Below are 16,757 nucleotides of genomic sequence, written 5' to 3'. Positions count from 1 at the left end.
AATTTTTCTTTACATGCCTCTGAATGTAATTAGTAACCCTCCTTCTATGCTCCCATAACACCCTATGTATATCTCTTTTTATACTGTAACTGTTAATTTTTCCTTTTTTTCCCCTATGACACTGTTCTTGAATGTCAGGAACTTAGTTTTAGCTTTTCTTTGAATGTCCAGCAACTAGCACAGTATACCTCAGCAGATACTTGAAAAATTCATACAAAAAAATAATTAGCAATTTGTCTTTCCAGAACGTATGCTACATAGTAGAAAAAGTACTATATTGAACTCTGGCCATGACTAGCTGTAACTCACAAAATCTGAGCCTCCAATAAAATAAGGTAATTATTTAGACCTCTAAAGTTCTCTGTGATTCTCAACCTAGTTTTCATTTCTATATATTCTGAACAAGTAATAAAACTACTTTTAAAAGAATGATCTTTAATTCAAATGCTTATTAATTTACACAGCTCTTATCTCAATTTGTTAGGTTTTAATATAGAGATTTTAATGGTATAGTGGCCGTCAGAGAATAGCTTTCCTAACTTGACGGCCTTAGGGCTATAATGATCTATGTTTCTCTCAGCTTCACTGGTATATGATTTTCTTCCCTTAAGAATTTCTCTTTCTCCTTGTTATTCATAATCTCACTTTTTACCTAGATCCAGAGCTAGTCCATGAAGGGGCTTGCCATATGACAGAAACTAGTGATAGCAAAGTGGAAGAAAATGAACTCCAGAAGTTTTCTTGTCTTCTCTTGCTCAGAGTGAAGGCATATTGATTTTACAAAGACTTGACTTCAACTCCAGTTCCCTTGCTCACTACCATATTCCTTCTACCCATATTCCATCTTATAGTTTTGGACAGTCAAAAACACAAAGAGGGGAGGGCCTTCTTATTTTCTGTCTGGTTCCCTTTATTCTTTTCTGTGTTTTTAAAACTTCTACCTAATAATTTTAAAACAGTCTCCAATCTTACAATCTGTCATACGGAGAAAGGAATCTGTTTCCCACTGAAGCAGAGAAATGTGTCCCTGCCTAAAAATACCTTCCCATGGTGGTTAGTCCCTATAACTAAGATACTATTAGTATTACAGGCACATTATAAATTAGATAGGCGTTTTTGATCCTGAACAAAGGTGTCACTGCCACATATAAAATCAATTTAACTGATTTACAGAGGTGGGGTTTAGAGATTGCAGTTACAAATTAACTTTTGAAATATAAGCTACTTATAATTCAGGGTCTGGTTATCCAATCATAAATAACAGTTTTTGTATTCTGAGTCACATTAAAACAGTAATGAGTATCTTTCTCTGCAAATGTGTTAGAAAAGATCAATGCTGTATTAGTTAAAATGTGTCCACAATAAACAATATCTATTGAAAACAACTTGAAAAGCAATGTACAAATAAACCTAGATGTGTGCTCTATTAGAAACTGTACCTCTATGAGGTACACAGAATACAATTATTTTCATAAAAACATAACTGGCAAGTAAAGACAGGCAATGTTTATCACACTGCTTATAAATTACACTGCCTGGTATATTTAAGTCTATAATATGTGAACTCTTCCTATTTGTGAAATTGTCATAACTGCTGCACAAATTATTTAAATTAACTTAGAGAAATTTTTTTAAAAATTCTACTTTAAGTTCTGGGATACATGTGCACAACATGCAGGTTTGTTACATCGGTAAACATGTGCCATGGTGATTTGCTGCACCCATCAACCCATTATCTAGGTTTTAAGTCCTGCATGCTTTAGGTATTTGTCCTAATGCTCTCCCACCCCTTGGCCCCTACCCTCCGAGAGGCCCCGGTGTGTGAGGTTCCCCTCCCTGTGTCCATGTGTTCAACTTAGAGAGAAATTTTTAACTCTCAGATATATAAGGTTTAAATATCAGGCTAAAAGTTTTAATTTTAATTACTGAGCTAATTACTTCTCTGAAAAGAGTTAGGTCTATTTCTTCTTTGATTAAACAGATTGGACAGCCTAGGTAAAATGGGGGAAAGACAGGAGGTTTGCCTGGGCTAGACAGTCTTGCTTTACATCAGTTGTCTTGAAGTAAGTGTTAGAGTCCTTTTACTCTATTCCAGTTTGAAAGATGACAAAGTATACAGACACCTCACCTCTAACGTTCTTTTTAAATTTAATTTTATTTTGAGACAGGGTCTCGCTTTGTTGCCCAGGCTGGAGTGCACTGGTATGACCATAGCTCACTGCAGCTTCAAATTCTTGGGCTAAAGCAATCCTCCAACCTTATCTCTTGCATAGTTAGGACAGCAGGCATGCGCCACTATGCCTGACTAAGTTTTAAATTTTTTGTAGAGACAGGGTCTTGTTATGCTGCCCAGTCTGGTCTCGTATTCCCAGTCTTAAGAGGTCCTCCTGCCTTATTCTCTCAAAGCACTGGGATTACAGGTGTGACCCACTGCACTTCTTCCTTTTTTAAACTCAACCAATAACTATCAGTTAAGTATCCAATATATAGAAAGCCAAGAACTGAAGGGGATACAAAGAAATGTAAGAAATGGTATGTGCCCCCAAAGCGCTTAGACTTCAGTTGGCGAGACTGAATAAAAATTTTATGTTAAACAATACAAAATTTAAATAACTTTAAAAATACAACTAGAAGAAATATTACAAGATGGTGTAGTTATTTGGTAAATGAATGGTGCAATAATTGGTATGATAGGGTTTCACAGGTGATGGGGATCACTTCCTATTAACAATAACACTACAGCACTCACCATCACTTACTGAGTGCCTTACATGTCCCAGGCTGGTTTAAAGTACATTACATGCATATCAGGAATCCTCACAATTATCCTATAAGGTGTACTATTATTGACAGGAATGAGAATTTTACTGATGAGAAATGTACTTACAGAGGGCTGGGTACAGAGGCTCACGTCTGTAATCCCAGCACTTTGGGAGGCTGAGGTGGGTGGGTCACCTGAGGTCAGGAGTTCAAGACCAGCCTGGCCAACATGATGAAACCCCATCTCTACTAAAAGTACAAAAATTAGCCTGGTGTGGTGGCAGGCACCTGTAATTCCAGTCACTTGGGAGGCTGAGGCAGGAGAATCGCTTGAACCCAGGAGGCGGAGGTTGCAACGAGCCAGGATTGAGCCACTGCACTCCATCCAGCCTGGGTGACAGAATGAGACTCTGTCTCAAAAAAAAAAACAAAACAAAAAAAACAGTACTTACAGAGGTTAAGTAACATGTACAAGGTCATGTAGCCAGTAAAACAGCAGAGCTGGGATTTAATCCTAGGTTCTCTCTTTAATTCCAAAGCCAGTCACCTTTTTATTGTTCTCAAATTCACACAGGAAGACGGTTCTCAATTGGAGTCAATTTTGTCCCTCAGGGAATATTTGGGGATATCCAGACTTTTCTATTTCTCATAAATGAAAGAGTGAGGGTGAGTGGCTAGTAGGCAGAGGCTAGGAATTGAACTAAACATCCTACAATTCACACAACGGTCCCCCTGACCAAAGAACTGCCTGACCCAAAAGTCAACAGTACTAAGGAAATGTTCACTAAACAAAGACTTTCCAAAAAACCTGTTAAAGGTGGGACTGGAGCTCAGTCTTGAAGTACAGGTAGGATCTGAATTGGGGGGGCAGGGGGCAGTGGTGATAAGGGTGAATTCTAGATAAGGGAAACAGAACACATAGCACAAGATAGCTTCAAAAGACAGTGAATAAGCCTCTTAGAAAAACTGAAGAAAAGCAATTTGAAGGGGAAGTGGGAACAAGACTAAAAAGTTGAAATGATCTTTTTGAAAAACGAAGACACCTGGACTAGATTTGATAAAGATTTCTGAACAGGGAAGAGACATGAACAATATAACATATCAAGAATGATCAAAATAATCAGGAAACCAGGGCAAAGAGATTAGTTAGAATGATACTGTAATACTTAAATGCTAAGATATCAGAGTTTATGCTTTTGTGTGGTGGTAGTGAGAAAGAAGGAAGAAACCATAGGCATACACACTACTATGTATCATAAATTTTTGTGGTTTTTTGGTCTCAAATGATTATTCTCAATTACCATTCTTACCTGTAATGCACTGAAACTGTCCATCTTCTCTTCTTATTGTAAATGCTTCTCCAGGGTTAACTTGTACCAGAATAACCTTAAAAATGAGAGGAAGAAGTATTAATCAAAACAAAAAAAAAAAGCAAATCAGAACATAAAAATAGTAACAGAGCAGATGTGAGCTATTTAACCTTATGAAACTGGGAAGGAAAATGAGGATTACACATTTAAGATGCTGGTTTGCTAAAAAACTATTACATCACTTTTCTGGAGGTTAGACTTAAGCCAAAAGTAAAGGTAATTAAAAAAGAAAAAAGTGACACACTTTCATTGGAAAGAAAATCAATAAACTTCACTCTGAAACAAAGATGGAGTCAAACCACAGAATATTTAGATCATCTAAGCGAGTTTATCAGTTGCTAAGTATCATGTTTTTCTAAAGACAAAATATAAACTGATAGGTAGAGCATGAGTTGATCATATCTGAATTAGTATCACATCTTAAGTTATATCCAAGAATATGTTAAATTTATTCCACCATTTTAAGTAGTCTTCTTTTTATAATAAGGGTAATACATACCAATTTTACAACATTTGAAAAACAGAGAAAAAACAGAAACCTGGAGAAAAAAAACTAAAGTCCTGCTATCCTAAGATACACATTGTTAACATTCTGATAAACTTATTAGTCTTATTCTGCACAGGATTAATTCCCCCCCTAAATTCTAGACATAAGATATTCAATTCTCTATCCTTTTTAAAGTTCGGTATTATTCAAAAAAGACTTCGAAGTTATTATTGAAAATATTCCATCAAAAGATTACACCATAAACGACTGACCCATTCCTCTAACTTAAGGAATTTAGGTAGTTTTCAATTTTACCATTATTGTGAACAATGCTGAAGTGAGCGTTTTGGTATGTAGTTTTCACCTCTCTACAGCTAGTATTGTTTCCTTGTGATAGATTCCCAAACACAGAATTTTGGTGCTTGTTGCTAAACTACCTTTTAAAAGGGTTTTACTACTTCACGAGGTAACTCAGGAATGGAAAACCAAACATCATGTGTTCTCACTCATAAATGGGAGCTAGCTAAGCTATGATGATGCAAAAGCATAAGAATGACACAATGGACTTTGGGGATGGGGAGAAGGGAGTGTGAAGGATAAAGGACTACAAGTTGGGTACAGTGTATACTGCTCAGATGATAGGTGCACCCAAATCTCGGAAATCATCACTAAAGAACTTATTCATGTAATCAAACACCACCTGTTCCCCAAAAACCTATGGAAATAAAAAGTAACAGAAAGAGTTTTATAATACTACTTCGAATGCCCTCTGATAGTCTATGAGAACACCCTTTTACTACATTGTTTGCAACCCTGAAAATTACAGTTTTAAAATCTTTGCTGCCTTGATAGATGAAAATAGGATATTAAAATATGAGTATCCCTTATCCAAAATGCTTGGACCAAAAATGTTTCCGATTTTGGATTTTTTTTTATTAAGGAGTGTGTGTGTGTGTGTGTGTGTGTATACATATATATATAAAATCAGATATTTTGGGGATAAGATCCAAGTCTAAACACAAAAATCATTTATGTTTCATATATACCTTATACACATAGCATGAAGGTAATTTCATACAATATTTTAAATAATTTTTTGCATAAAACAAAGTTTTGACTGTGTTTTGACTGCAACCTGTCATATGACCTGTCACATGAGGTTGGGTGTGGAATTCTCCACTTGTGGCATCATGTTGCTGCTCAGAAAGTTTCCGATTTTGGAGCATTTTGGTTCATCAGATTGGGGATGCCGAACCTGTACTACTGTTTTAATTTACACTTCTTTGTTATGTCTAAGTTTGTTACTAGCTCTTTTGTAAATTACCTGCATGTGTAATCTTGCCTGTTAATCTTTTAGGTTTTTAAGTGTTTTTAATGATTTGTATGAACCCATAATAATATTGTACTATAATATGTTGCAAATATTTTTCTTTTTGTTTTCTCCCTTTTACTTTCTTGTAGCCAATGTTATTTATTGTTTTCCTTTGTGTTATCTTCTACTGCTTCTATATTTAACTTCACCTACAGCTGTGCTGTCCAATGATAGCCAAGAGTCATGTGGCTATCAAGCACCTGAAATGTAGCTAGTTTGTATGGAGATGTGCTCTAAGTGTGAAATAAACACTGGATTTCAAAGGCGAAGTACATCTAACCAGAGAAATTAAGCAAGAGGCAGAAATAAAGAGCATCCAAAGAAGAAAAGAAGTCAAATTATCCTTGTTTGCAGACAACATGATCGTATTATACTTAGAAAAACCTAAAGACTCCACCAAAATACTCTTAGAACTGATAAATTTAGTAAAGGTGTAGGGCACAAAATCAACATACAAAAATCAGTAGTATTAGCTGGGCATGGTGGCTTATGCCTGTAATCACAATACTTTGGGAGGCTGAGGTGGGAGGACTGCTTGAACCCAGGAGATTGAGACCAGCTTGGGCAATATAGCAAGACCCCACCTGCAATTAAATAATAATTACTATTTTTAAAACTCAGTAGTGTTTCTACACATGAACAACAATCAATATGAAAAAGAAATCAAGAAGGCAACCTAATTTATAATAGCTACAACAAAACAAAACAAAACCTAGGAATACATTTAACCTAAGAAGTGAAAGATCTCTACCAGGCAAACTATAAAACTATAAAACGGCATGGTGCTAGAATAAAAACAGACATAGAGATCAATAGAACAGAACAGAGAACCTAGAAATAAATCTATGCACTTACAGCCAACTCATTCTTTTTTTAACTCTTACTTTTTTTTATCTTTTCACTTAGCCTTGACATGAAACTCAATAACCAATTCATTTTCATCAAAGGAATCAAGAACATATAGTGGGGAAAGAACAGTCTTTTTAGTAAATAGTGCTCAGAAAACTGGTTTTCTATTAGGCAAAAGAATGAAACTAGAGTCCCGTATTTCAACATATACAAAATCAGCTCAAAATGGCTTAAAGACTTAAATGTAAGACCTAAAAATACAAAACTCCTGGAAAAAACATTGGGAAAATACTAAAGGACCATGGTCTGGGCAAATATTTTTTTGTGTAAGGCTTCAAAAGCACAGGCAACAAAAGCAAAAATAAAGTGGGATTATGTCAAGCTAAAAAGCTTTTGCACGGCAAAGGAAAAGGAAACAATCAACAAGGTAGCTGGACATGGTAGCTCACACCTATAATCCCAGCACTTTGGGAAGCTGAGGCAGGAGAATCACCTCACCCCAGGAGTTTGAGACCAGCCTGGGCGACATAGTGAGACCCCATCTTAAAAACAAATAGAAACAAAATGAAGAGACAACCCATAGAATAGGAGAAAATATCTGCAAACTTTCTGTCTGGCAAGGCATTAATAACCGGAGTATGTAAGGCTCTCAAATGACTCAACAGCAAAAAATAAATAAATAAAATAAAATAAATTCAGATTTAAAAACAGGCAAAAGATCTGAGTAGACATTTCGCAAAAGAAGACATACAAATGGCCAACGGGTATATGAAAAAAATGCTCAACATCACTAATCATCAGGGAAATGCAAATCAAAACCAAAATGAGATATTATCTTAACCCAGTCAGAATGGCTATTACAAAAACGTCAAAAAATAACAGAGGTGGGGAGGATGCAGAGAAAGGAGAATGCTCTTACATGTTGGTAGGAATGTAAATTATTATAGCCATTATGGAAAACAGTATGGAGGTTTCTCAAAACACAAACAACAAAACTACTGTATGACCCAGCAATCCCACTGCTGAGTATACATCCAAAAGAAAGGAAATCAGTATATCAAAAGAGATATTTGTATTCCCATGTTTATTGCAGCACTATCCACAATAGCCAAGATATGGAATCAACCCAAGGGTCCATCAATGGATGAATGGATAAAGAAAATGTGGTATATATACACAATGAAATATTTTTCACCCATGAAAAAGAACAAAATCCTAGCTGGGGAACAGTGGCTCACTCCTGTAATCCTAGCACTTTGGGAGGCTGAGGTGGAAAGACTGGTTGAGCTCAGGAGTTCAACCTGCTCAGGCCAGCTTGGGCAACAGAGTGAGACCTCATCGCTACAAAAAATTAAAAAAAAACAAAAAAAAAAACCCGGTATGGGGGCACATGCCTGTAGTTTCAGCTACTTGGGTGGCTGAGGCAGGAGGAATGCTTGAGCTCAGGAAGTCAAGACTGTAGTGAGCTATGATGGCACCACTGCACTCCAACCGGGGCAATAAAGTGAGACCCTGTCTCAAAAAAAAAAGAAAAAAACAAAAGAAAAAAAAGAAATCCTGTCATCTGCAGCAAAATGGATGGAAATTGAGGTCATTATGTTCAGTAAAATAAGCTAGGCATAGAAACATAAATATCGCATGTTCTCACTCATATGTGGGAGCTAAAAAAGTGGAACTAAAGGACGTAGAGAATAGAACCGTGGTTGCTGGAGGTTGGGAAGGTGGGTGTGAGATTGAGAAGAAATTAGTTAATAGGTACAAAATTACAGTTAGATAGAAATAATACGTTCTAGTATTTGATAGTAAATAACTTATAGTTACTACTTTATTATGTATTTAAAAGTAGCTAGAGGAATTGTCGTGTTTCCAAAACAAAGATAAATGTTTGAGATGACAGATATCCCAATTATCCTGATTTGATCATTGGACATTGTATACATGTATCAAAATATCACATGTATCTTTAAAAATACATTAAAAACCCTAAGTCTTAGTATTAAAAAACTCTGGTACTTCACATTTTTATATCGATTACAGTTGAAACAATATTCTGGACATACTGGGTTAAAATGTTATAATTAATTTTTCCTGTTTTTAGTTTTTAAACATGGCTACTAAAAAATTTAACACTACTTATTAGCTGGGCATGGTGGCAGGTGCCTGTAATCCCCGCTACTCGGCAGGCTGAGGCAGGAGAATTGCTTGAACCCAGGAGGCGGAGATTGCAATGAGCCGAGATCATGCCATTGCACTCCAGCCCAGGTGACAATGCGAGACTCTGTCTCAAAAAAATAAATAAATAAAAATAAACTAAAAAAAAACACTACTCATGTGGCTTGCATTATATTTCTATTAGGTAACACTGATCCAGAGGTTTGGTAAGTACTAGTTCCTATTTTTCCTAGTTTTTATATAATTTAATTGATTATATTTATTTCTTTGATGTATCTAAAATTTATCTGAAAGACTCAAAAGTATTTTTTTTCCCTTGAGAGTTAACCAATACAATTTGCTAAATTTAGGATACTTTCTTTTGCTTACAATATACTATTTTGGCCTATCTCACTCATACTAGTATCTGCTCTAACAAAAGTATCTTTGGAAATATGTTTTAATAATTTTAAGCAGTGTAACTTTGGATTTCTGATGGTGTACCTCAATTATTACTCCTCTTGTCAAACGCTTCTTTGATATTGACTAGTGAGAGAAGTGCTATAATAGGGGCAGTAAAATACTATCAAAGCACTGAAGATTGAATATGTAAATTGGTCTGTTACCTGAGCACTTGTGTGTACGTGTATGTATGTTTGTATGTTTAATGCCTTTTTAGAGTATGTAAAATTTAAGCTGAGTCTTGAAGACTCATTAGGAATTGGCTAGGCAAGAAGAGTGGAAGACCTAGAAAAGAGTAAGTGCAAAGCACAAGGACTGGAAATGACATGAAATTTACTGTGTTCAATGAACCAAAAGAAATTCTGGAGTTCTATATGGTTGGAGCATGGGGGTGGGGGAACACAGGGGAAGGGTGAGAAATATAGTAAGCAGTAGATACGAACCAGGTTATGAAGGGCCTTGTGAGCCATTTTAAGGACAATGAAGAGTTTTACTTAAGCAGGGTAGTACCACAGAGGATTAACTCAGGAGGCCACCGTCATCTAGGTAGGTTCCTTTAAAGATATTAATTTCTACTTTTAACTTGTATCATTTCCTTTGTTCTCGTTAGGCTTACTTTGTTTTTTCTAATCTTTTCAGTTGAATACTCATTTCATTCTCTTCTTAATCTACATTTAAGATTATGAGTTTTACTTAAATCAGCTTAACAATGTAGAGTATTTTCAGTACATTTTTTTTTTAACTTTTATTTTAGGTGCAGGGTACATGTGCAGGTTTGTTACATAAGTAAACTGATGTCACGGGGGTTTGTTGTACATATTATTTTGCAACCCAGGTACTAAACCTAGTACCCAATAGTTATTTTTTTTCTTCTCCTCTTCATCCTCCCACCCTCCACCTTCAGGTAAGCCTCAGTTTCTGTTGTTCCCCTCTTTATGTCCATGTGTTCTCATCATTTAGCTCCTACTTATAAGTGAGAACATGTGGTATTTGTTTTCTGTTCCTGCATTAGTTTTCTAAGGATAATGGCCTCCAGCTCCATCCATGACCCTGCAAAGGACACAATCTCATTCTTTTTTATGGCTGCATAGTATTCCATGGTGTATATGTACCACATTTTCTTTATCTAGTCTGCCACTGAGAGGCATTTAGGTTGATTCCATGTCTTGGCTATTGTGAATAGTGTGGAAATGAATGCATGCATGCATGTGTCTTCCTGACATAACAGAACAATTTGTATTCTTTTGGGCATATATCCAGTAATGGGATTGCTGGGTCAAAAAGTAATTCTGTTTTCAGCCCTTTGAGGAATCACTACAATGGTTGATTTCACAATGGTTGATTTATCACTATTTTTTAGATTTTCTGCTATTTTGTTCTTTGCGATTATCTCCTTTGCGATCCGATAACTGTTTATTTATTTATTTTTTATAGACATGTATCACTCTGTTTCCTAGGCTGGAGCACAATGGTGCCATCACAGTTCACTGCAGCCTTGACCTCCCAGGCTCAATCTATCCTCCCATCGTTGCCTCCAGGGTAGTTGGGACTACAGGTGCACACCACCACACCTGGCTAAATTGTGTGTGTGTGTGTGTGTGTGTGTGTGTGTATATACATATATATAATTTTTTTTTTTTTAATAAAGATGGGGTTTTGCCATGTTGTCCAGGCTGGTCTCAAACTCCTGGCCTCAAGCGATCCGCCCACCTCGGCCTCCCAAAGTGCCCAAAGTGCTGGGATTACAGGAGAGCCACCATGCTTGGCCTGTAAAACATACTTACAATTTTGAAAGTAGGCTGAAGGATGCTCCTTTTGCTTTTATTTCCAACACATTTTTAATGATTCTAACAAATCTATGGTTCTTAAAATTTGTAAACCATTCCATCTTTTCCACCCTTTTTCTAATTAGTGATAAAATTTTATAGTGGTGGTGAATTACTGTAGGATATTACTTGAGACCAGCATGTGGATAAAGCACTAGAGTTCCTAACCTGGGGGTCATAGATGGGATTCAAAGGATTTGTAAACAACCCAGATTGGTATATAAAACTTTCTGTAGATATTACAATTTCTGAGCACTGTTTTCATCAGATTTTTAGAGGCTCAAGACCCAAAGTAGATTAAGAACTATTAGGACAGAGGAAATCAAGAAGAAATGATTGAATTAACCCATTTATGCCAGAGGTTGTAAGGTTTCTTTTTGAAAAATCAGAACTTGGCGATGACCTTGAGCTGTAGGATATAAATAACTCCCACAAGCTTAGCATTCCAATAATGGTACACTAGGCATAAACGGGTTAATAAAATAAATCATGGCTAAACTACCTAAATATCTTTGCTTTACATCCACTTTACCCTATGGATACAATGAGTCCTCAAAATTCTGTATTTTGACCAAGCTATTAATACTTGTTGCTGAGGTTATCCAGGCAGAATGCCAAACCAACAATCTGCTCAAAGAGAGAAGGATAAAGAGGGAAATTAGAGAGGGAATTAAGAAATGCAAAAGATACTGCTCTAATGTTATTAGTTGATAGACAAATCAGAGATATTTAAAGAATAAACGTAGGCACATCTTACATATCTTTACATATCCTTGAAGAATAAAGAAAGTATTATAATTAAAATCTACAATAACCCAAAAGCAATTTTTTTTTAAACTAAAAATTTTCAGTTCTTCCCTCATCTGACCTTTTAGCAGAATAGCCAATTAACAGCATGATACAATCCTTTGGCTTTCCAGGTTACAATTTATTACTTCTTTACCCATCTCATCATGTCTGTTATAAGCCAGTCTAGTCCAGCCAAACGTTCCTTCCTGCCTCTACACTTTTGTCCATAAAGTCTTCTCTGAGGTAATTAAAAAATAGACTGTTTTACGAATTAACATGCAAGAATATACAGATGCAAAACAATGCTATTGTCATATGAATGGGTTTGGTGGAGGGGCAAAAAGGAATAGTCATTATGAATATAAGCTTTGAGGGTGGTGGGGGGAAAGAAGAGGGATAGCATTAGGAGAAATACCTAATGCAGATGACGAGTTGATGGGTGCAGCAAATCACCATGGCACGTGTATACCTATGTAACAAACCTGCACATTCTGCACATGTATCCCAGAACTTAAAGTATATATTTAAAAAAAAATGTTGTTTAAAAAATAATAATAATATAAGCTTTGAAGTACCTCTGATCTCAACTTTCAATGTGCTTCACCACTTAATAGCTATTTTTAACTTTGGGTACGTTACTTAAGTCTTTGTTGCCTAGTCTGAAAATGGAGATCTATAATGATTTTGCCACAGGTCTGTTGAAGGATTAACAGATATTATATATGTAAAACATATAGCACAGTGTGACATACACAGTAAGCAGCAGTAAGTGAAGCCTATTATATTTCTTCAGTAAGTGTTTCTTGGGCACCATAAATACCAGATACTCTTTAGGTTATCTAGCAATTAACTATATGGGTGAGAGATCTATTCTAGAGGACTCAGAAGTACTAAAACTACTTTTTTCTATATTGCCTTGAGAGTTTAGTTCAGAAGTCACAAATGAAAAAGTCTTACTATTTTATTCTTTGTCTCTGACTCAAAATCTTATCTACTATGCTTGGCTCCAAATGACTATTTTAATAACCAAAATGAATACAGGAATACATTTTTTTTAGAATTTTCAAAGGTATTTATAATTTGGCATTTTCCTACTCGTCCAACCAGGTCTGCCAAATGAACTGATAGAACTCTGAAAGAACAAAGAATTTTGTCACTGAGATACCCAAAACAATGTACTACAGTACTTATTACATACTCAAAAAATATTTTTTGAGTAGGAGAATAAGCAAATGAATAACATTTGCTTAGCATAAACTTGAATGTTTTTAGAACTCTATCATACTGACCAGACAACTTTAAATCATTTTCACAAGCTGCTTGGCCTTGTACTCTAATTTTAGTATTTCTTATAAATGTCTAAGAAAATAATATTTTTACAAATGAAGAATGATTCTCATATTTTACTATGTATTAAGTTATCAAACTGGGATACAGTCATGGAAATACACAATGTAAACGAAATAAGAGTAAAAGGTACCCTCTGTCCCCTTATTCAAGTCCAGAAACCATCATGTTCAATCATAAAACCATATGTTTATCTTTCCAGAAGTTTATTATGCACACAGAAATACCAGCCTCCCCTAATACACACCATTTTCTTTAAACACAAGATCTTACAAGACATATATATTTAGCAAAAATTCACTGAAATCCAACAATGTAGTATATCTTGTTCTAGGCTGATATAGGTGAACAAGAGAAGCAGAACCCATCCCCTTTAGGATGATACATTCTGATGGAAGAGGGCAATAAACAGACAAACAGGTAAGTAACATAAATTAGGAAGTGTGGTTACGCTGGTGGTCCCCAGTGAATCACACCTCTTGGTATTACATATTGTACAGTCCTCAATACTAACTCTGGGCTTGGCCATGTGACTTGGTTTTCATAAGCACTTAGACACTGGGCCCTGTGACTCTTAGAAAGTTCCCTCCTGGGTTCCTGAGCTACCATGTAAAGAGGGTTCAGATACGCTGCTGAAGATCCCACAAAGATGGGGGGAGAGAGCTGCCTGACCAGCCCATTGCAGGTTTTTAGCTCCTGTTGACTCTATATGTCTTTAAGTAGGTGAGTAACTCTAGGCAAGACCAGTGGAAAGACTGCTCAGTTGAGCTCTGCTCAGAGAGCAGAAATGGAGCAAATAAATGGTTGCTGATTTGAGGCACTAAGTTTTGAGTTGGTTTGTTATACAACAACAGATAACTGAATCAGAAATTGAAAAGTATGATGAATTTTTTCACTCATACAACTTTCCAAAGCAGTATACATACAGACCTACTCATTCATTATAACATATCGTAAGCAGACACAGAAGGTCTCCAGGGACTACAGCAATTTAATAAACATGAACAGTCAGCTTGCTTTATAGCCTCCTGCCTCGCAACCTGTTTTTTCCCAAACCCTGTATGTTATGTGGTCATCTAGTCGGTTGGAATCAGCTACTGACAGACCCCAGCAACTTATAGATGAACCCAAGTGAATTTTCCGCCTCACCATGCTATAAAGTCTCCACCCCAAGAGGAGTTATAGCATCATTATCATTACATGCAACCTATGTGCTGGCATAATGACTGACTGTGTCTGCACCACTTGGGCCCCTCCTCTATATGTGATGATGTATCCTTTCCCTTCTCCACTGACCCATGAAATCTTCCTGTCACTCTCCCTCAGGGAGACACTGCTTTGGAGAATACTCTCAGTGATCTCTTTCCTTGTGATATGTAATAAAACTTCTATTGGTCAAAACCTGCGCTTTTGTGGACACTTGTTTGTTGCTTGCTAGGTGAACAACCCCGCTTTTTTGGGGCGGGGGGCAATATTTCTATATTTATCAGCAATCTTGACTTCTTTTTCCACAGACTACTTTTTTTTTTGAGACACAGTCTTGCTCTGTCGCCCAGGCTGGAATGCAATGGCACAATCTTGGCTCACTGCAACCTCCACCTCCCAGGTTCAAGCAATTCTCTTGCCTCCGCCTCCCAAGTAGCTGGGATTACAGGCGCCTGCCACCATGCCTGGCTAATTTTCGTATTTTTAGTAGAGACGGAATTTCACCATGTTGGTGAGGCTGGTCTCAAACTCCTGACCTCATGATCCGCCTGCCTCGGCCTCCCAAAGTGCTGAGATTACAGGCATGAGCCACCGCGCCTGGCCTCCACAGTCTATTTATTGATATCCTGTACCTGTTTTTCAACTGGGTTGTTTGAATTTCTTCCACTGATTTGTAACAGTCCTTTGTATGCCAATGAAATGAGCCCTTTGCCATAATATGTAACACAGATACTTTCTCCAGTTTTTTCAAATAAAAAAATTTGTTTTGCTACACTAGAGTTTTACATTTTTAACTAGAAGAATTATTGTATCAATATGTTTTCCTTTATAGCTTCTGGGTTTCATTTTACGCTGCTGAGAAAGGAAAAACAGCTCAGAGCAGTCTGAGTTATGTGAGGCATGTAAAATTTATCAGGTTCAGAGAGACGTAAGTATGGGACTTCAGTCACACCCTATGTGCCCATGTCCAGGAGCAACTGTTTACAGATATTTTGTTCCTGACTAACTGACTCACTCATTATCTTCATTTTCTTGGAATTTGTGATACAAGGAATAATGTATAGGCAATCAATAGCTTATGTTACATTAATGTAATTTCTTGGAAACAATTTAGGAATTGCTTCCTTTCATTTCAAAACCTAATTGTAACTGCTGCTAATTGGAGTCTACATTCAGGGCTACTTGAATCCACACTCCTGGGTTACAATCCTCCACCCTGGCCCAAATAAGCCCTACTTACATGAATTTTGCCTCAGTTTCTTCCTTTTAGGTCAACACTATAAAGGACTTTATATTACAAGATTGTTTAAAAAAAAAAACTTATCCAAATGTTTTTAGTATATTTAGAGTTTCTTTCCTTTTAAAAACATATTCACATCTATGCTAAATCCGGAAGTTTTATTTGTATAGAAAATGAGTTATAGATTTGGCTTTAATGTTAGGAAACATTAGCTCATTGTCTAACTTGCCAAAATTTCGTATCTACTGTATTCTCCCACAGTGCTTAGCAACGTAGTATAGTTAAGCAAGAAATGTTCATACTTACTGGATCAAATCCTATCATGTACTAGTTGTGCTGCGGAATTCTATAAATTACTAATAATTTCTGTAACAAAATCATTCACTATATAAAGTTGAGAAAAAGAAATAAAACTAAGAAAACAAACATGACATATATAAAACTGATATTACGTAAAAATGAAGACAAACAGACCTATTTTAAGTTAAAATATCCAGGGAAATAGTAGGAGGTGAAATGTATTCATTTATGTAAAAATCTTTTCTTAAACAGCTACTGTGTGGCACACACTCTTGCAGGTACTGTGGACACCAAAAGAAGAAAAATACATCACAGTCCAAGGCATCAAGGCGTTCCCAGTCTAGGAAGAAAACAGAGAAGTACTCAGCCAATTAACTTATAGTGTAACAAGTGGTATATTAGGAATATGAGCAATGCATTATAAGCATCCACTCAACCTAGGATGATCAGGGAAGATTCCTGCAGGAGATGATAAACTACACAGAATTCAGAGGGACAAGCAGAAGTTTGCAAGATAAAGATAGGAAAAGGAAACTTCAAGGAGAGGGCACACATAATGTGTACGAAGTCATGAGGGTGAAAGAGAATGTGAGCAATC

The 16,757-nt window shown here is 36.3% G+C and overlaps 1 protein-coding gene across 3 annotated transcripts in view; it reads right to left on the bottom strand.

Annotated features, from left to right (window-relative positions):
- FNDC3A (fibronectin type III domain containing 3A) overlaps positions 1–16,757 on the bottom strand; it is a 220,978-nt gene that overhangs the window by 125,074 nt on the left and 79,147 nt on the right. For 2 of the 3 annotated variants that reach the window (XM_007960392.3, XM_007960391.3), the window contains exon 3: positions 4,071–4,146. In XM_007960392.3, the coding sequence (XP_007958583.1) occupies positions 4,071–4,146 (76 nt within the window). Of the gene's footprint in view, positions 1–4,070; positions 4,147–16,333; positions 16,500–16,757 lie in introns of all 3 variants that reach the window. The other variant, XM_007960393.3, reaches the window with a different exon arrangement.

This window comes from Chlorocebus sabaeus, chromosome 3, assembly GCF_047675955.1.
Source record: "Chlorocebus sabaeus isolate Y175 chromosome 3, mChlSab1.0.hap1, whole genome shotgun sequence".
In the NCBI taxonomy this organism is placed as follows: Eukaryota; Metazoa; Chordata; class Mammalia; order Primates; family Cercopithecidae; genus Chlorocebus; species Chlorocebus sabaeus.
Note: the sequence above shows the minus strand (reverse complement) of the source record. Positions and strands in the feature narration are given on the sequence as shown.